The 25,543-nt window shown below is 35.6% G+C and overlaps 1 protein-coding gene and 1 non-coding gene across 2 annotated transcripts in view; both read left to right on the top strand.

Moving 5' to 3' along the window:
- Positions 1-457: 457 nt before the first annotated feature.
- Positions 458-25,543, top strand: part of HFM1 (helicase for meiosis 1) — a 118,847-nt gene continuing 93,761 nt past the window's right edge. Inside the window, exons 1-5 of the mRNA XM_049772559.1 lie at positions 458-513; positions 14,387-14,499; positions 16,243-16,552; positions 19,720-19,982; positions 21,915-21,962. Of these exons, the coding sequence (XP_049628516.1) occupies positions 458-513; positions 14,387-14,499; positions 16,243-16,552; positions 19,720-19,982; positions 21,915-21,962 (790 nt within the window). The remainder of the gene's footprint in view (positions 514-14,386; positions 14,500-16,242; positions 16,553-19,719; positions 19,983-21,914; positions 21,963-25,543) is intronic.
- LOC126007353 (U6 spliceosomal RNA) lies at positions 24,930-25,036 on the top strand. Its single transcript, XR_007494933.1, has one exon. It is a non-coding gene; the product is annotated as a U6 spliceosomal RNA (small nuclear RNA).

Genomic DNA, 25,543 nt, shown 5'->3' with positions numbered 1-25,543 from the left:
GCTAGATTTCAGGCTTTGTTTTGGCTGTTAGTTTAGTCATGATTCCCAGATAGTTAATGATGAACCTTTTCATTCTTTACATTTAGATAGCATCTCTGTTATGTAAGAAAAAACTTGTCATGAAAATGTCTTTAAACATAAATATATGTTACATAATATAAATATATTTGTCTATTTTTCTTTTCTTTTGGAAAAGTTCAAGCATACAAAAAATACTAAATGAACTTATGTCTGTCATATAGTTTTAGCACTTCTTAACAAATTTCCAATCTAGCTTCTCCAAAGATCCTATACCTCTATTTTGGAGTAAATCAATGCATATCATTAATGACACATTAAAATATAATGTAGTATTATTGTGGAAAACTAATGATATGAACAAAGTATATTAGGAGTCCAAAGTTTACATACATTCCATCTTGGAGTTGAGAAATTTTGATAAAACTTTGTAGAAGAAATGACATTTAACACTCTTCAAGATACTCTGAAGGTGGCCGAAGTGATAGCACAGCGGTAGGGCATTAGCCTTGTCTGTGGCCTACCCGAAACTGACCCAGGTTCGATCCCCGGCATCCTATGTGGTTCCCTGAGCCTGCCAGGAGAGATTTCTGAGTTCAGAACCAGGAGTAACTACTGAGCACCACAGGGTGGGCCCAACCCCTCTACCAAATAAATAAATAAATAAATAAATAAATAAATAAATAAATAAATAAATAAATAAATAAAATAACTGACATGTTACAAAAAAAGATACTCTGAAGGATAAGTAATGATTTTGCAATTGAAGAATGAAAGAAAACACATTCTAAGTATTGGTTTGGAGTGATTTGAATAGCAGTTGAATATTGAAGAACTTTAAAGGAAGTTACAGAAGATGTAGTTATTCTGGGAAATTAGTCATTATAGGCTATAAATACAGAAATATTTTTCTCTGCCTTTGTAAGTAAAATATAAACTACCATTTCTGTGTTTTATAGATTTAACAAAATCCAGTTTTTAACAATGCTGAAGTCAAACAACAATTTGTTTTCTGAAAATCCAGAGAAAATTGAAAAGTAAGTCTGCCTTAACAAATAATGATGTTTTAAAATGGTTTTTTTGTTGTTGTTTAAATTTTCTCTCTTAAATATGCATATAAAATGATCAACAAAATTATGTTTCAGATATACATATGGTGATCATGGAATTAGGTTGTAAGGAAATAAAGCTTAAATTTTAAACTTTTTTCTTGGGGGTGTCACACTTTATACTCAGAAAAGTGGTAAGGGACAAAGATGAACACTATGTACTAATCAAAGGATATGTGCAACAGGAAGAAATCAGACTATTAAACATATATGCACCCAATGAGAGACCAGCAAATTATCTAATACAATTACTGACAAATCTGAAAGAAGAAATCAATAATAACATAATAATTGTGGGAGACGTCAACACGGCCCTATCAACACTTGATAGGTCAACCAGATTGAAACCCAACAAAAACATACTATCCCTGAAAAGAGTTATGGAAGAAAGAGGACTAGTAGATATATACTAGTAGATATATACACTCCATCCTAAAAAACCTGGATACACATTCTTTTCCAATGTACATGGGTCATTCTCCAGAATAGACTACATGCTAATACATAAAACATACCTCCATAAAATCAAGAGGATAGAAATCTTGCAGGCTACCTTTGCTGACCACAAGGCTCTGAAATTAGTTGTGAACTACAAAGCCACACAGAAGAAAAACTTTAACAATTGGAAATTAAACACCCTGCTACTGAACAACCAGTGGGTCTGAGATGAAATCAAAAAGGAAACCAAAACTTTCCTGGAAACAAATGATAATGAAGACACAAACTGCCAGAATCTATGAGACACAGCAAAAGTGGTCCTGAGAGGAAAATTTATAGCTCTACAAGCACACATCAGGAAGGAAGAAGGGGTATACCTGAATAACTTAATGACGCAGCTCAAAAAATTAGAAAATGACCAACAAAAGGAACCAAAAATAGGGAGACAGAAGGAAATAACAAAGCTGAAAGCAGACTCAATGAAGTGGAAAACCAAAAATCAATCTGAAAGATCAACAAAAGCAGAAGTTGGTTCTTTGAAAAAAATAAACAAGATTGATAGACCATTGGCAAAACTCACAAAGAAAGAGAGAGAAATCTGATAAACCGTATTAGAAATGAAAAGGGGGAGATCACAACAGATATTGCAGAGATCCAAAGGGTAATCAGAGACTACTTTGAGAAACTTTATGCTACTAAACATGAGAACCTAGAAGAAATGGAAAAATTCTTGGACACTTAAAACCTTCCACAATTAAGCAAGGAGGATGTAGCAAGAATATCTAAACACCCCCATCACTACTGAGGAAATTGAAACTGTAATCAAACATCTGCCCAAAAAGAAAAGCCCAGGCCCAGATGGATTTCCTAATGAATTTTTTCAAATCTTTCAAGAGGAGCTACTACCAATCCTAGCCAAGCTATTCCATGAAATTGAAAAAATGGGAACACTCCCAAACAGCTTTTATGAAACTAAAATTACCTTGACACCTAAACCAGACAGAGATACTGCCAAAAAAGAAGATTACAGACCAATATTCCTGATGAATGCTGATGCAAAGATCTTCAACAAAATCCTGGCAAATAGGTTCCAATGCATCATCAAGAACATCATACACTCTGACCAAGTAGGTTTCATCCCAGGCATGCAAGGATGGTTTAACATCCATAAATCTATCAACATCATATACAACATCAACAACAAGAAAAATAAAAATCACATGGTCATATCAATAGATGCAGAGGAAGCATTTGATAAGGTCCAACACCTATTCTTGATCAAAACTCTCAGCAAGATGGGAATGGAAGGAACCTTTCTCAATCTAGTTGAAGCCATCTACCACAAGCCAATGGCAAATATTATCCTAAATGAAGAAAAACTAAAAGCCTTTCCCCTTTCCTCTAAATTCTGATAAAAGACAAGGCTGCCCGCTCTCACCACTCCTCTTCAACATAGTACTGGAAGTTCTTGCTATAGTGATCAGGCAAGAAAAAGATATCAAGGGAATCCAGATAGGAAAGGAAGAAGTCAAGCTTTCATTGTTTGCAGACAACATGATACTCTACTTAGAAAACCCTAAATACTCTACCAAAAAGCTTCTAGAAACAATAGATTCATATAGGAAGGTGGCAGGCTACAAAATCAACCTACAGAAATCAATGGCCTTCTTATACACCAATAATGATAGGGAAGTCAGAAAGGCAATCCCAATCATAATAGTGCCACACAAACTCAAATATCTTGGAGTCAACTTGACCAAAGACATGAAGGACCTATACAAAGAAAACTATAAAGCCCTACTTCAAGAAATAAGAGAGGACACACGGAAATGGAAACACATACTGTGCTCATGGATTGGTAGGATTAACACCATTAAAATGGCAATACTCCCCAAAGCATTATACAGATTTAATGCGATCCCCTTAAAAATACCCATGACATTCTTCAAAGAAGTGGATCAAACACTTATGAAGTTCATCTGGAACAATAAACACCCTCGAATAGCTAAAGCACTCCTAGGGAAAAGGAAAATGGGAAGCATTACTTTCCCCAACTTTAAACAGTACTACAAAGCAGTAGTTATCAAAACAGCATGATATTGTAATAAAAACAGACCCTCAGATCAGTGGAATAACTTGAATTCTCAGAGAACGTTCCCCAGACATACAATTACCTAATTTTTGACAAAGGAGCAGGAAATCCTAAGTGGAACAGGGAAAATCTCTTCAACAAGTGGTGCTGGAAGAACTGATTAGCCACTTGCAAAAAAGCGAACATAGACCTCCAGTTATCATCATGTACGAAGGTAAAATCCAAATGGATTAAAGACCTTGATATTCGACCTGATACCATAAGGTATATAGAGCAACACGTCGGTAAAACATTCCATGACATTGAGACTAAAGGCATCTTCAAGGAGGAAACAACACTTTCCAAACAAGTAGAAGCAGAGACCAACAGATGGGAATACATTTTTTTTTTTTTTGTGGTTTTTGGGTCACACCCGGCAGTGCTCAGGGGTTATTCCTGGCTCCAGGCTCAGAAATTGCTCCTGGCAGGCACGGGAGGACCATATATGGGACGCCGGGATTCGAACCGATGACCTCCTGCATGAGAGGCAAACGCCTTACCTCCATGCTATCTCTCCGGCCCCAGATGGGAATACATTAAACTGAGAAGTTTCTGCACCTCAAAAGAAATAGTGCCCAGGATACAAGAGTCACCAACTGAGTGGGAGAAACTATTTACCCAACACCCTTCAGATAAGGGGCTAATATCCAAAATATATAGGGCACTGACAGAACTTTACAAGAAACAAACATATAATCCCATAAAAAAATGGGGAGAAGAAATGAACAGACACTTTGATAAAAAATAAATATAAATGGCCAAAAGGCACATGAAAAAATGCTCCTCATCACTAATCATCAGGGAGATGCAAATCAAAACAACCATGAGATACCACCTCACACCACAGAGATTGGCGCACATCACAAAGAATGAGAACAATGAGTGCTGGCGGGGATGTGGAGAGAAAGGAACTCTTATCCACTGCTGGTGGTATTGCCATCTAGTCCAACCACTATGGAAAGCGATATGGAGATTCCTCCAAAATCTGGAAATTGAGCTCCCATTCGACCCAGCTATTCCACTCCTAGGGATATACCCTAAGAACACAAGAATACAATGCAAAATCCCCTTCCTCACACCTATATTTATTGCAGCATTATTCACAATAGCCAGGCTCTGGAAACAACCAAGATTGGCTAAAGAAACTATGGTACATATACACAATGGAATATTATGTATCCGTCAGGAGAGATATAGTCATGAAATTTTCCTATACATGGTTGTACATGGAATCTGTCATGCTGAGTGAAATAAGTTAGAGGGAGAGAGAGATAGACACAGAATAGTCTCACTCATCTATGGGTTTTAAGAAAAATAAAAGTCATTTTTATAACAATCCTCAGAGACTATGAGAGGAGGGCTGGAACACCAGCTCATTGCATGAAGCTCACCACAAATAGTGGTGAATATGCTATAGAAATAACTACACAGAGAACTACCATAATCATGTGAATGAAGGAGGGAACTGGAAAGACTGTCTGGAGTACAGGTGGGGGAGGGGTGGGATGGAGGGAGATTTGGGACATTGGTGGTGGGAATGTTACACTGGTGAAGGGGGGGTTCTTTACATGACTGAAACCTAATCACAATCATTTATGTAATCAATATGTTTAAATAAAGAAAAATATGAAAAAAATTAAATATAAATAAATAAATAAACTTATCAGTATTTAAATGGGCACCAGGCTTGCCTTTTGCTGGTCAATGTCCAGTTCTATCTTTGTCACTGCTAGATGTAACAAATGATGTGAGTGTGCATCAGTTTAGATCTGGTTGGAGATTTTATATGTATCATTCTGGAAAAAAATCTGTTCACAGATGTAAGTTCTGCCAAGTTGGTTGCCATTTTGAATGTATGGTTACTGAGATTAGGATATGTCTCAGAGGGAAGAGATGCATAGAAATTAGGGAAGTTGCTTAACTTAAATATGTCATTCAGAGAGTCACAATTCTGCAATTCAGCCAGTTTCCTTTGGTAAATTGTATCCGCATTTTCAATGTAAATATAAAATGGGTTAATGAAAAGCTCTTTGTCCTGTTCATGGAGATGAAGCTCTTTAAATCTAAATTGGAACTCCTTTTGCAACTTTTCCAGGAATGAATCCATGCATTTTGTTTGAGTTGTGGGGAGATGGCAGAAATTTCCATCCTTCACATGTTTGATGAAGAGGCTTAATTTTACTGGATACTTTCACATATGATTGCATATCACAGATGAGCTTTCTCTTTCCTTGAAGTTGAACATTGAAATTGTTGAGTAGTTCTGTTACATCTGTCATAAAGGCAAGGTGCTATTTCCATTTTGCATCATTGAGCTGTTTTTTTTTCAATTTTATTTAAACACCGTGATTACAAGCTACAAAAGCTGTAGTTGGGCTTCAGTCACCAAAAGAACACCTCCCTTCACCAGTACAACATTCCCACCACCAATGCCCCCATCTCCCTCCTACCACACCCCCTGCCTGTATTCGAAGAAGACATTCTACTTCTCTCATTCTTTAACGTTGTCATGGTAGTTGTTAGTGTATTATTTCTCTAACTGCACTCACCACTCTTTGAGATGAGTTTCATAACGTGAGCCAGTTCTTTTGGCCTCATCTCTGGGTATTATCACAATAATATCTAATTTTTCTTAAAATCCATAGATAAGTGAGACTATTCTATGTCTTTATCTCTCTTCCTCTGATTTATTTCTTTTTTATTAATTTTTTGTTTTTAATTATGAGAACAAAGATGCAAAGAAAGAGGACAAGGTAAAGTTACAGTGGAAGGACAATCCCCCATAAACAGAATTCTCAGTAGTCCCATTGCTGATATCTTAACTTTGAACTTTCAGCCAAAGAACATTAAGAAAAATAAAACAGAACCCATGTACAATTACTTTGTCCCTCAAGTCCCCAGATTGTAGTACATAATATTTCTTAGCAGCACACAAAGCAATCTAAGGACATAAAACTTATGTAACTCCTTAAACATTGAAGGCAAAGTACTTTTTTACATTTCCATGCACATGCATATTAGTTTAAGTTAACCTCAAAAGTTTAAGTGGGTTTTTCTTAAGGATTAGAGTCAAAGGAGCACAGTAAAAATAGTGTTAGAGTGGCATTTATTGTTTGCATAGGCCCATCAAAAAATGAGGAACATGGAAAGGAAAAACTTTGGCCTAAATACAAGGAGACCCTACCCCTGAAGTTTCCTGGCATAAGACCAACTCTAGACTCCAGGCAAACTAGTTTGTCCAATCCAGGTCATTGTCTGTAGTGCCAATACACTTTTATTTTTCACACAGTCTCTGTTGTTGGTATCATGTTTCTGTATTAAAGATCCTGGAATATGCATATCCTATATTGCAGTCAGGATGGTTCAGAGCGTCCTCTCGTTTCACCTCACAATTAAAGGGCAATGCAGAGAACCCTGTCCTGTAAGCAGGTTGTTGTTTTTGTCAAGTCTTCTTAGTGTTAAGGGAAGTCTCTTTTGAGCAGATCGATGTCAGAGCCATGGTAGGGTCTTCCCCGGTAGAGGATTGCTTCCAGGTATTGTTATAAAAAACCTTGGATGTTTTGTAGATAGCTTCCCTGGTTCAAGGGTGAATAGAGGATGCCCATTCATCTGAGGCCTGTGCCAGGTCATTATATCAATGTTCAGAGTGTAAGGTCCCATTCCAGTACAAGATTTGTGTGTTCCAATCTCTATTAGATAAGAACATATTTGTATGTATAGTATTTTCCCATTTTAATGTGCCTATGCAAAAAAGGAACGATGCCATGTGGCATTATCGGCTCATATGGGGGCCAAAAGAACAAGTCCAACAATCCCCGTGACATGGTTCAATTATAAGCATTAAACTGAGGGACTCTTCCACCAGAATTCCTTATTGAACAGCTCACAAAGAGAAGACAAGATAAAAAGTGGGTAGAATCGTCACGGTAAAAGAATATTTAGAAAAAGTTATAGCTGTTAAAGAAAATACACATAAAATATTCAAAAGACATTGTGTCCATTTATGTCTTTTGAAACAGTTGGGGGTTGTTAAATCCAATGCACGACTTTGGTGTGTGATTAGAACTGTGTAGTACTGAAGTTAAAAAGGGTAAATGTGGGGTACTGATGTTTGGGGGTGAGAGAGTTAAGGAGTAATAATGAGCTTTGTTAGGGGTGTGCGAATGGGCAGAATCTGTTGGGGCAAGAGGTCAGTCTTGGTGCCTAACAAATTAAAGAACTGAGGGTAAAGAGTAATTACCCTAAAGAGTAAAGGGTAATTAAGGGGAAGATAATGAATTGGGAGGGGAGATGAGGGAGTAGAAGGGGCTCTGGTGTGGAGGAGGGGAAATGTATCAGAGGGGCTATATACATTGTATAGATGAATTGTTTATGGATTAGGCTTGGAAGTCAGAGAGGACCACTGTATAGGAAGTCATGTCTATATATACCCTGATTTTAGAGACCTATTTGAATATTATCCTCCAAATCTAGTGAATTTTTCTAGAAACAGTCGAGAAGAATATTTTTGGGTGTTGTTAAAAATATATGTCGCACGGGCACATTTGTGCCCGCGTGCTTTTGAAAATGAATACTAGGAAGAAAAGAACTCCTGAATGGGGTCCAATATGCATAGGGGAGGAATTTCTCTCCCCCACCCTCACCCCAGGAGCCGATTTACCAGGCATGGCCCTGAAGACCACTCTGGCATGGGAGGATCTCAGTCCCCTGGACTAAGTGGTCAGCCCAGGGGGCCTATGGCTAGCTGTCCTGCCCAGAACCCCCAACATACCAGCTGAAGAGAAACAGAAGAACTGGCATGTGGAATCTTCTGGGTGCAGCCCCTGCCTCTCCCCCTGACTTATTTCACTGAGCATAATAATTTCCATGTCCATCCATGTATAGGAAAATTTCATGATTTCATCTCTCTTGACTGCTGCATAATATTCCATTGTGTACATGAAATAGTTTCTTTAGTCATTCATCTGTTGAAGGGCATCTTGGTTGTTTCCAGAGTCTGTCTATTGTAAATAGTGCTGCTATGAATATAGGTGTGATGAAGGTATTTTTGTATTGGATTATTGTGTTCCTAGGTATATCCCTAAGAGTGGTATAGTTTGGATCATATGGGAGTTCAGTTTCCAGTTTTTTGAGGAATCTCCATATTGTTTTTAATAAGGATTGGATTAAACAAAATTCCTTACCAGCAGTGAATGAGAGTTCCTTTCTCCCTACATCCCCACCAGAACTGATTGTTCTTGTCCTTTGTGATGTGTGCCAGTCTCTGTGGCGTGAGATGGTATCTCATTGTTGTTTTGATTTGCATCTCCCTGATAATTAGTGATGTGGAACATTTTTTTCATGTGCCTTTTGGTATTTGTATTTCTTCTTACAGAAATTGTATGTTATTTCTTCTCCCCATTTTTTTGATTGGGTTATATTATTTTTTCTTGTTAAGTTCTATCAGTACCTTGTATATCTTAGATATTAGCCCCTTGTCTGACAGGTATTGGGTGAAGTTTCTCCAATTCTGTAGGTGGCTTTTGTATCCTAGGCACTATCTCCTTTGAGTTGCAGAAGCCGTAATCTGTGGAAATAAGTCATAGAAATGTTTCAAAACTCTCCCTCGACTCAGCCAATGGACTTTTGTTTGGTACAGAGCATCTTCAGAGGTAACATTTAGCTCAGACAGAAATTCCTGAAATTGTCTGTGAGCTAATTGCATTAGCTATAATACTGCAATTTTTTTCTTTGTTTTATTAATTTTTATTCAAATATTGTAGTTATGTTTTTCATCATTAGTTTTATTTTTTCTCACAGTTATTCATGACTGAGCTTTAATCAGACAATGTACAACTTTCTCCCATCCAACAACTAACCAGGCTCGACCCTGCTTAGCTTGAGGTCAGATGAGACAGGGCCATTCAGGGTGGTATGGCCGTAGACTCAATGTACAACTTTCTTTTTTTTTATATATTATCTTTATTTAAACACCATGATTACAAACATGATTATAGTTGTATGATTACAGTCATGTAAAGAACACCCCCCTTCACCAGTGCAACATTCCCACCACCAATTTCCTAGATCTCTCTCCTCCCCACCCCCCACACCTGTACTCGAGACAGGCTTTCTACTTCCCTCATTCATTCACATTGTTATGATAGTTTTCAATGTAGTCATCTCTCCAACTGCACTCATCACTCTATGTGATGAGCTTCATGTCATGAGCTGCACCTACCAGCCCTCATCTCTCTTGTCTCTGAGATACTGTTAAAAATGTCTTTCATTTTTCTTAAAGCCCATAGATGAGTGAAACCATTCTGCATCTTTCTCTCTCCCTCTGACTTACTTCACTCAGCATAATAGATTCCATGTACATCCATGTATAGGAAAATTTCATGACTTCATCTCTTCTGACGGCTGCATAGTCTTCCATTGTGTATATATACCACAGTTTCTTTAGCCATTCATCTGTTGAAGGGCATCTTGGTTGTTTCCAGAGTCTGGCTATTGTAAATAGCACTGCAATTTACAAGGTACTGACAGAACTATACAAGAAAAAAACAACTAAACCCATCAAAAAATGGGGAGAAGAAATGAACAGACACTTTGAAAAAGAAGAAAAGCAAATGGCCAAAAGGCACATGAAAAGATGCTCAACATCACTAATCGTCAGGGAGATGCAAATCAAAACTACTATGAGGTACCACCTCACGCCACTGAGATTGGCACACATCACAAAAAAGAAAAGCAAGCAGTGCTGGCGGGGATGTGGAGAGAAAGGAACTCTTTTTCACTGCTGGTGGGAATGCTGTCTAGTACAACCTGTATGGAAAGTGATATGGGGATTCCTTCACAAACTGGAAATTGAGCTTCCATACAATCCAGCTATACCACTCCTAGGAATATACCCGAGGAATACAAAATACAATACAAAAATCCCTTCCTTACTCCTATATTCATTGCAGCGCTATTTACAATACTGCAATTTTTATAACAGAGTCCCACTTCAGTGATTTACTACACAGCACTTGTTGGTGGTTGAGGCAGTAGATGGCTATTGGATGAGAATAGTTAAAGTTGTCCATATCTGGTTAATGTTAGCAATTATTTCTTTCTTAGACCATACCAAGCTAGGAGCACTATCAGTTGTCACTCTGGCTAGTTTAACCCAGTCGAGCTCCAAACCACAGTTTGGCAAACTTTTTCATAGATATCCTCTCCTGTGGTCTATGATACTTTGCAGGGCAGCAAGCTCTCCTGTGACTTGAAAATAATAGTTTGTCTCACAAATAAGAATAAGTTGTGCATAATCACAAACATTTCTTTTTATGAGTGCCAAAGAAAAATAAGAAAGTATTTTTGTGTAGTTTTGAAAATGCTGATGCAAATTGTCTTCCATTTCTTTAATTTTTTTTGTGTAATTGTAGATCCTGAAAGACTCACTGTACTAAATTAATCCTCTTTCTCTGGGCACATCTCTTTGGCAAAAACACCCAGCCATGTGTGGCCCACAGGCTGTAGTTTGAGAACTTTTGGAATAAAAGATGTAAAATAGAAAATAGGGCTAAGGGAAATAGTTCAAATGGTAGAACACATACCCTTGTGGTACTGACTTCAGTGTTCAGCACTACTTGCCTCACAGGTCGGGCTAGCCTTTGTAGCCCTGGTAGCCTCTGAGAGTGAGTTCTTCAGCACTGTCCCTACCTCTGGGTTGAACATGAGAGTAGCCTCATCTGTCTAGAAGAACTCCATTAGGTGTCTATAAGAGAACTAAAAGAATGGAAAATATGTAGCCTGTTAGTTATGAATTTTCACATGTGAATTGTTCTAAATTCTAAATTCTTTGTATATTTGTCAGCCTGTTTTAATGAAGCATTGAGTAAATTATTCAATGAAGTATTGAGAGATTGTTAATAGGGGTACAAAAATGATAAACAGACAAAAATCAAATCTATCTGAGGAGATTAAACAAACATATGAAGAGTTAATAAATAACATGACCCAGGAAATCCTAAGGGAAAGTTACAGAATAATCTACCAAACTCAGTGAGCTTAAACAGTAACACAGAGCCTCAACTAGTACCAACCACAGCCCGCTATATTTATAGACAATAAATTTATTACACCGTGGAGAAATATAACAGTCATTTCAAGTTGACCGTTGATGATCTAAGTTTTGATAATTCCATTTGCCTTTGTGTTGTTGGTTTTTTATTTACTTGTTTGTTTTTAGGCCACACCCGGAGATGCTCAGAAGTTACTCCTGACTCAGCACTCAGAAATCGCTCCTAGCATGCTCAGGATGGGATGCTGGGGACTGAACCCAGATTGGTCCTGGGTTGGCTGTGTGCAAGACAAATGCCCTAGTTGTAACAGCAATATGAAATAAAATTTTTTGTGCCTGCATGGAGGCAGGCTATGGTGGTGGGTGGGAGATTGAGGACACTGGTGAAGGGAAGATCACACTAGTGCTGGGTTTGGTGTTTGAACATTTAATGCTTAAAATGACTTATTTTGAACAACTTGGTAAATCACAGTGTTATAATAAAAATTCAGAAAAATAATGTGGTGGGGCCGGAGAGATAACATGGAGTTAAGGCATTTGCCTTTCATGCAGGAGGTCATCGGTTCAAATCTTGGCGTCCCATATGTTCCCCCGTGCCTGCCAGGAGCAATTTCTGAGCCTGGAGCCAGGAATAACCCCTGAGCACTGCTGGGTGTGACCCAAAAACCACAAAAAAAAAAAAAGAAAAAAAGAAAAGAAAAATAATGTGACCATAGTAGGGCTGGAGTGGTATGACTAGCAGGGCATTTGCCTTGCATGCAGCTGACCTGGGTGTTATTCCCTATATCTCATATATTCCCTGAGTACTGCCAGGATTTATTCTTAAGCACAGAGCCAGGAGTGCCCTGAACAAAAACAAAAAGCAAATAATGTAACCACAGAATTTGTCATCCATGTTGAACCCATTTGACTCAACTATGAATAACTTTGTTAATCATGATGCTTCACTAAAATAATTTTTTCAAAACAATTCAAAATTAATGATGCAAAAATATCCTGGAGGTGAAGCCTGTTATTATTCTCAAACATTATTGTTATCAGAAATAAATTGCTTGGAGCCTAGAATAGGCTGCTGACAGTGGAAATAAAAAAGGAAATGATAAAACTCAAAAGTATTGTAGAAGACTGGAGAAATATTGAGTTGGGCATTTGCCTTGCACTGGCTGACCCAAGTTTGGTTCTGGGCACTACATATGATCAGCTTATACCTTCCAGGAATGATCCCTGGGCACAAAGCCAATAGAAAGCCCTGAACACCTCTGGGTGTGGCCCCACCAACCAAAAATAACCAAAACACTAACCAAAAAAAGTATTATAGGGAAGATTCAGTAACATGATATGTATTTGGATATATATGATAGATAAAAAAGGTTATTCTGTGGTTTAAGTTTTAGGTGAATGGGAAAATAATGGCATCTCTGGGGTGGCACTAGGGGACAATCATAAAGATTTAATTTTATGGAGAGATTGAATAGTAAATCTAAGTATATTCTTTTTTTCATCTTATTAATGTTTTCTTGGATTTTATGGGATATTCCCTATGCAGAAAACGCAACAGTGTAGGACTAAACTGTTATTTTTTTTTAAAAAGATTCACTTGCCTTGGAATGGATTCTGAAAAGAAATTTAAGAAAGCTCTTACCATTAGCTAATAATAGTGGCTGGCTGCATAAATTATACAAATTTTATGCAAATGTATGGACTATAGTGAAACAGAACCATTATAGAAATCTGAAATTTAGTTGTGTACTTCATGGCAAGGAATATCTGAATGATTAGCTTTCCCACCTCTAAACCCAGGCCTTAGGTTTCTAATGATCTTCCTTTATTGGCAATATTTCACATGTGTGGTCACAACTCTTTACTGAGTACATCCACTAGAAGACATTTGGATTTTTGTGTAGGATTTTCCTGAGTTTTTCTCATAGCCATGATTAACAGCATATGATGAATCTTGTGAATCATCATGTCTAATCATACAGTGACCCTGGAAATAACCCTGGGATCTTCAAAAATAATCCTAAATTTTATGTGCTTATATATTTATTATGAATCTTTCAAACATTGTGAGATTAAGTGTTGTAATTTGGAAAATATAATTAGCTATATATTAAGTATTATGAGAGGTGGAAAATTAAGCAATACAATAAAAGGATTATATCTGAAAGATAAAGTACATCAGGATAGCTTCATGTATGCAAAAATTTCATTAATCACTGTAGATTTACAAGGTGATCATCAATTTTATTTTCGTAGGTTTTCTGTAATTTGTATGTTTCTGGAAGAGTATCTTTATAATGACATTAATTTGTAATAATATAGAATACTTTGAATACTTTGAAATTATATGTTACTTGTAATACTTTAAGATACTAAAGTGAGAATTATATACTACTTTTTTATATTGGAACAAAATTAAAATTCCTGTAGCATTTGAATTCGAATTGATGGGAGTTACTATTTAGGTTATGTATCTCATATTTATATCATTAATGATGAAAAAAGACTGAGAAAAAGTTTTATGGGATAAATCAAAAATTGTGACAAGTTTATAGGATGTAAAATATGTAATTAAGTAGTGCTTAATTAATGTTTTGATGTTACAGCATTATTAATTAGATTCAATTTTACTTTATATAGTTATCCAGGCAATGAAAAATCATTTGATTTGTTTCTCCCACCTGCTCCATTGATTTCAGAAATTCCGGATACTCAGGCATTAGAGAAAGAAATAGAAATGCATGAACTGTTAGGTAAGTTACATTATTTGTAAATCCAAATCCATGTAACTCATGTTGATCTAAGAAATCTAATAATACATTGAAATATAAATTATTTTAATGTAATGGAATAAAATGAGACTTCTCACTAAAAATAGTGTTTATCAAATCTAAAATTTAAAATGTTTTCTCTATATTTTATATGCATAGATTTGTACATAATAGCATAGATACTTGTTTTATTACTCTGTGAATCTTAACTCTTAACATTAAAACTCCTGCCATTTAGTTGTGATTTTAAAAATTATATTTATTGGAACAGCATTGGTTTATAAAGCTATAAGTTTAAGTTCATCAGTCTCTCTTATCCTCATCACTCTTTCAGTTCACTTTCCCCAACTTCATTCAGAATGTGTTCGCTCATTGGCCATTATGTATTTCTTTGCTCTGTTTCTTTGCTCACTGGTAAGTGAGATCATCCAGAATTTTCTTCCCGTTCTGACCTGGTTTAGCATAAACATATCTAATTCCATATATATTATAGAAAAAGACATTTTCAAGCTAGCAAGATAGTACAAGGTGCTTGCCTGGTAATGCAGTCAATCAATGATCCCCCGCACTACAAATGGTCACCCAGACACTGCCAGGGGTGATCTCTGAACACAGAGCTAGAGTAAGCAATGAGTTTATCGAGATGTTATCCAAAGCCGAAAAGGTTCACAGAAGAGCAAATGTTCATATTTCCTAATAACAATTCTTTTTCCACATTAGGTTATTACTAAATATTAGCTAAGTATTACTAAATATTGCAGATAGTCCTAAAAGAGACATAGATATCTGCATATCTTTTTTAGTGTGTTTTCTGTATTCATTGGATAGATATTTAGGAGTGGAATTGACTAGTGTTTCTAGTTTTAATATTCTGAGACATCTTTGTGCTCTTTTCCATAGAGATGGGACCGTTTCACCTTTTTTCTCCCAATGTATGAGAGATCCATTTTTCTCTAGATATTAATAAGCACTTGTTTTGGCCTTTTTGTTTATAGGACACCTTCACAGGTGTTAGATATCTAATTTTATTTACATTTCCCTCATAATAAGAGATAATGAACATTTATTTATGTACTATGGGCTATCTGTATTTTCTTTGGTGAAGTGTCTGTTCAGCTTTTGCCATTTTTTCTGTGTATTTTTGTTGAATTTTATTACTTCTTTCTATATTTGGATATTAATTCTTTTTCAGATTATGGTGCATATTTTCTATCAGAGTATGCCTATTTATTTTAGGGATATTTTCTTTTTCAGTACAGAAAATAGTCTTCTAGTTTGTTGTAGTTCCATTTAAAAATATTTTGCCACTACTTTCCTAACTGAATAGAATCCAGCCCTTAAAACAAGATTTTTTTTTATTTTGATTTTTTTTGTGTGTGTATGGTGCCAGAAATTGAATCCAGGGCTTCACAGATTTAAGGTACAAGAAAAGAGCTCTATTACTGAACCTGAAACACTCAAATTTGAAATGGTTTTGAGTTTATGTTTACAATTGGTGTAAGATAATGATTCAGTTTCATTCTTTTGTATGTAACTATTGAGTTTCTTCACCCATCATTTGTTGAAGATTTCTTTTCTATTTTATGCTCTTAGCTTCTTTGCTGCAAACTAACTGTGCATGTGCTTGAGAGATTTTGGGCTCTCAATTCTATTCTGTTTGAGTGTCTTTACTTTGAATTTTGCTTTATGACAGAACATGTAATCATTAATATATTTATTTTGTAGGTCCGGAAAAGTGTTCAAAAATATTAACATCAAATCTAAAGAAAACTGATGAAGACACAAATTTAATTTCATCAACACAGAAATTTCAATTTGCCTCCCCCTCCTTTAAAACTAAAGAGAATGATCAGTACTTAGAAGGAGCAGTTAACAATGACATATCAAACATTGCTGTCAAACTGACATACAATTATCAGAAATGCAAAAGCCAGTTTGTCACTAAGATAGCACCTGAGAAAAATATTCAAGAAGATACAGACTTAATTAATTTTACAAAAGATAAAGGAGAGGACCCATCAATTTTTCACAAAAGGTAAAATAGTTAAATAAATAATGTTTTGAATAAATTGGATATATGTATTTAAAAGTTTGAAATATAGTAGGATGTGAATGAGAAAAGGCATCAATAAAAAAGAGAGAGCACAGTGGTAAAGCACTTATTTTCCTCATACACAGTTACCAGAGTTCAGTTCCCTACACCATGTAAGGTCCCTTGATCTCTGCCAGGAATGATTCCAGCGTAAAGAGCCAGGAACAAGCTTTGAATACTGCTAGGTATGCTAAAAATATCAGAGGACTGATGTTTTAGTGGGTTTAAGACAAATATTAAATCATTAGAAATAATAGATCAAAATATAGTAGAGCAAGACAGTCATGCTGATGAAATATGCACGATTAGAGCAGAGATTTTCAAACTTGCTATGATCAGAAGCTTTTTATACTAAAATTATTGAAGATTCCCAAATTGATTGTTTAAGAGAGATGAGAGTAATTGAAAGTATAGATTATAGGATATAACTCCATGGAACATTAAAAAAAAACCCATGAACTGTTAGTCTAATGTAAGAAAAGGACATGAGAAAGTAGAAGGGAAAAATGCTTTGGGAGAAGACATAATAAATTTGTTCTATCTAATTGTTAACTTGGATAAGAGGATAGGAGGTTATAGTCAGAATGAACTATTAGAATTATTTCAAAAGAACAATGCTATAAATAACAAAATCTAAGCTAAGATAATTGAAACAGTATGAAGGAGAAAACTATTGAAAGTGAAAACCTAAGAGTGTATGGTTTTGAGTTGGTTGTTGACATGGCTATAAAATGATCTAAATCAGTAATTTTTTCTCCAACCCTCTACTCAGTAATTTTGACCATTGGTCTGAACTGGTGGTAATCAGCAGAATATTTCTGATGGGCTTTAGAAGACTTTATTACTACCCAGCACATAATACATTTGAATTATGTAATAGAGTGAGGCAGGACTATGCTGACTCAGACAGCATAGTTTGTATATATACATATATATGGCAGTTTGTATATATACCCTATGCTATTTTTTTTATCAATTTTCAAGTATAGAAAGATTTTTTAAATAAATTATGGCAGAATTTGTAAATGAGAGGAAAGGATTCTAGAGTAACCATAGTTTTATAGATATTTATGAAATGAGGAGAGTTACATAGTGGGATAGCACAGGTGAAGAGTAAAATAGAAGAGTTGAAATTTTATGAGTGTGGAAAAGTAAATAAAATCCAGGTTTTAGACAGAGAAGAGAGATTCCCAATCCTTAGGGACACTGGATGGGAGGAATTAATAATTTTTACTTATTTTTTAAGGAGCAAGAGAGTTTCAGGACAAAATATTAGTTTAATTGAGACTAGGAAGTTTATATAGCAATCGGTATTGAAGTTGAGGACGTATGGGAATTTGTGGAAGTTCATAGAACCTAGAAAGAGCTTGACAGCCACATAATTAAGATGACTAACATGTGTTTTATATTTTTTTAATTTGAAAAATTCATTTCAAAGTCTTAATTTTAACTAGATTTAAAATTAGAAAGTTAGCTAGCAATTATAAGAGCTTTAGAATAGACCCAAGTTTGTCTGATCCCAGCTCTATGCTTTTAACTGATTTGACAGATAATTTTTAATGTATTAAGATATGATTGTATGGCATGAATGTTTTTATAGTCCTTACTACAATCCCATAAGTTTTTCCTGTATTATTTCATACCACTAATAATTTAATTATTTGAAGAGTGTCCACTCTTCAAAAACAAACTGGCAGAAGATGCACCTCTATAATTTCTATATATTTCTCTCTCATAACTGCACTTATACAAAATAATGTCATTAAGGTTAATAATAAAGTCATTTATAGGTCATTCTATATTTTGGAGCTTTTGTTTTTGTTTTTGGGTCACACCGGGCAGCTCTTGGGTTATTCTGGGCTCTGTGCTCAGAAATCACTCCTGGCAAGCTTGGGAGACTATATGGGATGCCGGGATTCGAACCACCGTCAGTCCTGGATTGGCCGCATGCAAGGCAAATGCCCTACTACCATGCTGTCTCTATGACCCTATTTTGGAGCTTTTGTTTGGATGTCATATTTTACAGAATTCAATAAGACAATTATCTAGTATTACTTATTCTGTAAGATGTGAATGTTGAATTAGAATAACGTTTTTTGTTTGTTTTTGGACCACACCCAGTGACACTCAGGGCTTACTCCTGGCTATGCACTCAGAAATCACTCCTGGCTTGAGGGACCATCTGGGACGCTGGGGGATCCAACCTCGGATCGTCCTAGGTTAGCGTGTGCAAGGCAAATGCTTTACCGCTTGCGCCACAGCTCCAGCCCCTATATTAGAAACTTTCTAAATCACTTCATCTTTTAGTACTACTGTAAACAACTACTTTGATACATTATCTTTTCTTCAGTCAAATATAATTAAATTAGCATCTCAAATATTTTGTATTTTCTAGAACTTTGCAAAGTGTTTCTTCTAGTGGTGCTTTAGTACCACAGGAAACCATAGTACCTGTCAAGATGAACCTTTCTTTAGAAAGGTTTACTGGTTTCATGGTGTAAGCTTCTCTCAGAGTGAGTGTTCCAATAAATTATGTAGAACTAGTAAAGTATTTTGTGACTTAGCCTTGAAAATGATAAACATGTTTCTGTAGTATTCTACTAGAGGCATAAGTTATTTTTCACTGGATATCGGAGTGTCAAGGAGTCAAAGATCCATCAAGTCTTGGAAGCTGGTCTCACAAATGGAGTTAATTTTTAGGAAAGTATAAAGAGCTAATTCATAAATATAGCAGGGTATATTTTAGGATATTGAATGACTTTTTATTTGAATAAATAATAATCTAGTATATGTGTTGCCGCAGTGAGCATGAGAAAACCACAATCTATTACTATTTTTGAAACGACCAAAATTATGCTATGTTTACATATTCTGTTTTTTTGGGGGGCCACACCTGGTGATGCTCAGGGGTCACTCCTAGCTATATGTTCAGAAATTGCTCCTGGCTTAGGGGACCATATGGGACGCTGGAGGATCAAACCGCTGTCTGTCCTGGGTCAGCCACATGCAAGGCAAAAGCCCTTTTGCTGTGCCATCACTTCGGCCCCACTATGTTTACATATTCTAAGCCCTTGTTTTAAGTACAAAACTTGTTTTGTTTTGTTTTTCAGGTTATTTAAAATATCTGACAATATGCATAGGAATGTTATTTCTAATGATAATGAAAACATGGACTCTTCTATTGGTTCGGGGAAAATTGACCAAACAGAAATGAACAAAGGGAAATTGTGGACATATAACAATTATAGGCAGAATACCCAGTATTCAAATAGTAACCTAGATCCAGCAAGTGATACTTTCTCTTCATGTAGAACCAGAGATTTATTCAGAGCACCATCTTTGCCATCTGTACCCTTGCATCATGAAGTTCAAGGTAATTCTTTTCTTTCTCAGCTAATTTTATAAAAGAACAGCTTATTCTATATTACTTGGCATAAGGAGGAATATAAAAATATAGTAAATTATAGTAGGCAACCTATGAGTGTAATTCCTGCATTTTTATAGCATTTGTATTTTTAAATCTGTGTGTGCTCTAATATTTTATTACATTATTTTATTTGTATTATAGATCACAAAACAAAACATTCACACAGAATGAAATATTAACACTTAAATACAACAGAAAAGCATCACAAAACAAGTTAAACCAAAACCAAACACCAAGTCAGACTTATATAATAGGACATTGGTCCTGTCAGTTCACAAGTTTGTTCCAGTTAGGAGCACAGAAGAATAATGTGACCTGCATATCTGCTGCACCATTCAATCCATTTCTTTCCTTTTTTAAAGGGGTTAAAACTGAAAACCTTAGCTCACACAAACTAGTAGTTGTGAATGGTATTAGTAATAGGACACTCTTTTTACTAAGCAAAGGAAAAATCTGCCTTTAATCTTAACCCAAATTACAGATAAACTTAATGTTTCATAATCATTCATCAATGTATATGAAGAACTAAGCTGCAATAATTCATTCTCTTCAGTCAGCAAGTTTAACTCAGTTATTGATTCCAGGTTTAGAAAAGCAAAGGGATCTTTTGATCAAATATTTCCCCTTAATATTTTAATTTTATCCTCTGGAAAAAAATGATTAAAAGTTTGAGGGCCCGGAGAGATAGCACAGTGGTGTTTGCCTTGCAAGCAGCCAATCCAGGACCAAAGGTGGTTGGTTCAAATACTGGTGTCCCATATGGTCCCCCGAGCCTGCCAGGAGCTATTTCTGAGCAGACAGCCAGGAGTAACCCCTGAGCACCGCCGGGTGTGGCCCAAAAACCAAAAAAAAAAAAAAAAGTTTGAGACAGGGGCAGAGAGATAGCATAGTGGTAGGGCATTTGCCTTGCACACAGCCAATCCAGAACGGACTATGGTTCAAATCCCAGCATCTCATATGGTCCCTCATGCCTGCCAGGAGTGATTTCTGAGCACAGAGCCAAGAGTGGCCCCTGAGAACTACTGGGTGTGAACCAAAAACCAAATAAATAATAAATAAATAAATAAATGAAAGTTTGAGACAAGTATGTTGCAGCAGTATCTCTAATTTCACTTCATTCAAATTATTTTTATTAATTCTCTTTGATATGTTGCAAAAACCTTGCTTTTCAGTTTTGCTTTTCATATCAATGATGTCTTTCAGAATCCCTGGATATATTCCATGTGTTGAAAAGTATTACTATATTTTCCTTGTAGTTTTAAACGCAGTTCATTAAGAATAGCAAATATTGGGGGCTGGAGAGATAGCATGGACATAGGGCATTTGCCTTGCATGCAGAAGAACAGTGGTTCGAATCTCGGCATCCCATATGGTCCCCTGAGCCTGCCAGGAGTGATTTCTGAGCAAGAGCCAGGAGTAACCCCTGAGCGCTGCTGGGTGTGACCCAAAAACAAAACAAAACAAACAAACAAAAAAAAGAATAGCAAAAATATCAGTTAGGTATGCCAATTTTGTGACACAAATGTCTTCAAAAGTACTTGCCAAATGAGTTTTTTTGATGAGGAATATGTATATCTCCTTCCTGTTCATAAACCCTGTTTATTAATATTTTTCTTTAAAAACCACCAAACTTTGGTATGATATAGTAAGTAGGTATGATTTGTTCCAATTTCCAAAAAAAAAAAAAAAAGTTTCAAGTAGTTGGTTATTCAGCAAGCTTCCTTTAATAAAATTAACAACTTTTACCACATTTTTTAATATTTCCATGAGCCCTGGTGCTCTAGTGTTTTTGAACTGAATTTTCAAAGTAAATAATATAAATTTTGTTGATGCAGTTTTTATTGAAAAAATAATTTAGTAATAACATTCTATTTTTAGGATTATCAGAAACTGGCTTAGATACTTTGAAAGCTGTCACAGAAATCCGTATCCTTTAAATTTTTTTCTTAAGTTATAATATAATATAATAAGTTATAATATAATTATCATGATAATTAGATATTTTGTTACATTGTGTTCTTATTTGTTGATTTTGGTCAGCAAGAAGAGAAAAGTGAATCCTTTGGGTTATAGAGATACAGTTCTGGGTTATAAGAGATCCAATATGTCTGATAGTGCTGCTTAAAGTAACAGGCGAACTAGAGCTAGTTAATTACAGTCTGTGAAAAATATATAGAAATGAACTTTATATTATTAGCTAACCTTTGAGCATATTTACTTACAAATTGTTATAATAACTTCTTATTTCAGTGGATAAGAACAACTGAAATGAAGTAAATCTGGGTGGGGTAAATAAATAATTATTATATTCTGTAGATTGAGGGTTTTTTTAAAATGTAATACTTTTGAAAGAACCTACGTTACAGTTTATAGATCCAGTCTTACTTATATGTTTAGGTATATCATTTCTAAGAGGATATTAAGTATATTAGTATGAAATTTTATTTAAATACTACTATTTATAAAGTTGTTCACAAAATAGATGTTTCTAGTATTTAATGTTCAACACCAGTCCCATCTCCAATGTGCTTTTCCTTCCACCAATGTCACCCACTCCCTTAATCTGCTCCCTTAAAAGGCACAAACTTTCCAGAGCAGTGCCACAAGTAGTAAGGCATGTCTGCCTTGCTTGTGCTAGCCTAGGACGGACTGTGGTTTGATCCCCCTGTGTCCCATATGGTCCCCCAAGCCAAGAGCAATGATTTCTGAGCATGCACATAACCAGGAGTAACTCCTGAGTGTCACCAGGTATGGCTGAAAAACCGAAAAAAAAAAAGGGGGGGGGCAGAAGATTAACTTTGTATTACTTCTTATAACATACACTTCCTAATAGTATTACTAAAGCCATTGAGGTTTTACTGAGCTGTAAGGTACTAGCTGAGCCTTCTTTGTTATTATTTTCATACATGGGCTTCTTTTTTTCTCATCTAATTTTACTTACTTTTACTGGACTCAGCTCTGTGAAGCTTGGAGGTGTCAGGCAACAACTGCACATGCAGCCATTTGCTTCAGGAACTTTGGAACTAGTACAATCAGTGTCCCTCTGAGATCAGTTGTGAAGCTGTGTTTCTTTGGCAATGGTGGGAGTGGGTTGTCACTCTAGACTTTTCTCAGGGTGGGAAGTTAATCTGCCCCCATCTGGTGAAGGCTCCAGTTTTCTGGGCCTACTGGCAACTGGTTCTACCTGGAATAACTCGGTTACTGGTGTCTTTCCGAGTTGTGAAGCTAGGCCTAGATATAAGCAATTTGAATTTAACATCCTTGTTGCTATTCTTCGTGATGATGCCTATCAATGCTTAAGGTTTATTCCTAACTCTGTGCTCAGGGATCACTCATGGTCATGCTTGAGGAACCATAAGTGGTGCTAGAGATTGACCCTGGTTCAGTTGTAAATTAGGCAAGCACCCTACCTACTGTATTATATCTCAGCCTCTTTGGCTTTATTTAAACTCTGTATTTATATACTTATTCTGTTATTACAATCATCGGCTACATATGTGACTATTTCCTCTGTGGTTTATGAACTTATTGAAGGTAGGAAACATACTTTATTCATATTCTTATCTCAAATACATTTAAATAAAGGTAAAGTAAAGACTGTTCTGATAAATAAATTCTGAATAAGTTTCAGGGTAAAAATGTGTGGAATAGATATGGAAAAATAATCATTACAGTTTGGCTAAAATTAAAAATATTATTGAATATTAGAAAATAATTTTGTATTATGATAAAACTATTGAACATGAGTACAGAGATAAAATTTTTGTTTATATTTTAAAAGAAATCTATGAAGAAGAGTAGGAGATGTGACTCAAAGGCATGGTTTGTATATAAGAGACCTTCACATCACATGCAACATGAACACACAGAGTATTAAGCAATGAAGAGTAACAATACATTTTAAATAAGTCAAGTTTTATTCTTAAAACTACACTTTAGGAATATGAGTGTGTGGTTAAAAGTGGGGAATACTTTAGAATTCACAGAAGTTGTGGTCTGGCTGGCAAAGCAGTGAATTTCTGCTGTTGTGTAGTTGATCTAGAGATTTTGAGTACAGTGATTTCAATGCTTTTTACTTGACCTACTGAGATAACTATAAAATATAGTGGAAATAATATTCTACATGAAAGGTTGTTTCTTATGCAGACAACTGAACTGATTATAGTAGGTGAGGTGATATTTGGCATTTATAAATGATAATATATAACTTTTTAAGGAGGAGGCTCCCACACCTGGCAGTGCATAAGTGCTACTCCCAGCTTGTTACTTGGGGAACACTATTGGGTGCTTAGGAGTTCATGCAGTGCTGGGGACTGAACCTGGGCCTCCAGCATGCAAAGCATGTTCACCAGCACATTGAGTTATATCTCTGGCTCAGATAATTTTTGATATAAACAGCCTTCTTTTCAGCATGGTATCTCAGTTCTTCTCAGTTTCCTTCTCTCAGTCATTTACACAGAATAGTAACATCAGAAATATATTATCGGGGCCAGGAAGGTGGTGCTAGAGGTAAGGTGTCTGCCTTGCAAGCGCTAGCGTAGGACGGACCACACAGTTCGATCCCCCGGTGTCCCATATGGTCCCCCCAAGCCAGGGGCAATTTCTGAGCCCTTAGCCAGGAGTAACCCCTGAGCACCAAATGGGTGTGGCCCAAAAAACAAAACAAAACAAAACAAAAATATATATATATATTATCAGTAAATAGTTTGTTTCATTATTTATATTATGGAAAATTCATTATTTTTACTTGACCTTTTCATTTTATGATAATACCTTTAGAGCATTTTAAGTATTTTCATTTGGTACAGCCAAAATGATTCTCTTGTTTTATTCTGTTAAGATTACTCCCTTTTTCTGTGTGTGCTGATTTATTGTCCAAAAGTTCATTAATTGGTGCTCACTTCAACAGCACATATACTTAAATTGGAACAATATAGAGAAGATTAGCATGATCCCTTTGCAAGGATGACACATAAATTTGTGAAGCGTTCCATATTTTAAAAAGTTTCATTAATTGTTTATTGTTTCCAAGTGTATATTAAACTGAAAGGCTGAATGCTTTTCATTATAATGTAGGAATTTGGAGGATGAATTATTCACAACTTAAAAGATCTTTTTCAAATTTTGCAGTATTTGAATCTCAGTACAGTTGAAGTTAGGTCATGCCTATCCTGACACAGTACTTTTGTTTTCAGTTTTGAAGATGTTTTTCTCCTGTTATAAAACTTAATTTCAGTAATATTACTGAGTTTGTTGGATTAAAGGAAAATTTTAATATCAAGTGCTGATAATAATAATAATAAATGATGTTAGTACTTGAGGTTTTTCATGAGCTAGAAAACTGATACTTTGTCTACTCTGAGTCAGAGATTCAGTTTTGCAAATGTAAACTGATTTAGAATTACCTATGAGAGAAAAAAAACAGCACAATAGCTCACTGGTGGTCTTGTTACAAATAAATATTTTATAGAAAGGGACATATTTTGAAGGAAAAATTAGATTCCTTC

This window comes from Suncus etruscus, chromosome 4 (assembly GCF_024139225.1).
Source record: "Suncus etruscus isolate mSunEtr1 chromosome 4, mSunEtr1.pri.cur, whole genome shotgun sequence".
Taxonomy (NCBI): domain Eukaryota; kingdom Metazoa; phylum Chordata; class Mammalia; order Eulipotyphla; family Soricidae; genus Suncus; species Suncus etruscus.
Note: the sequence above shows the minus strand (reverse complement) of the source record. Positions and strands in the feature narration are given on the sequence as shown.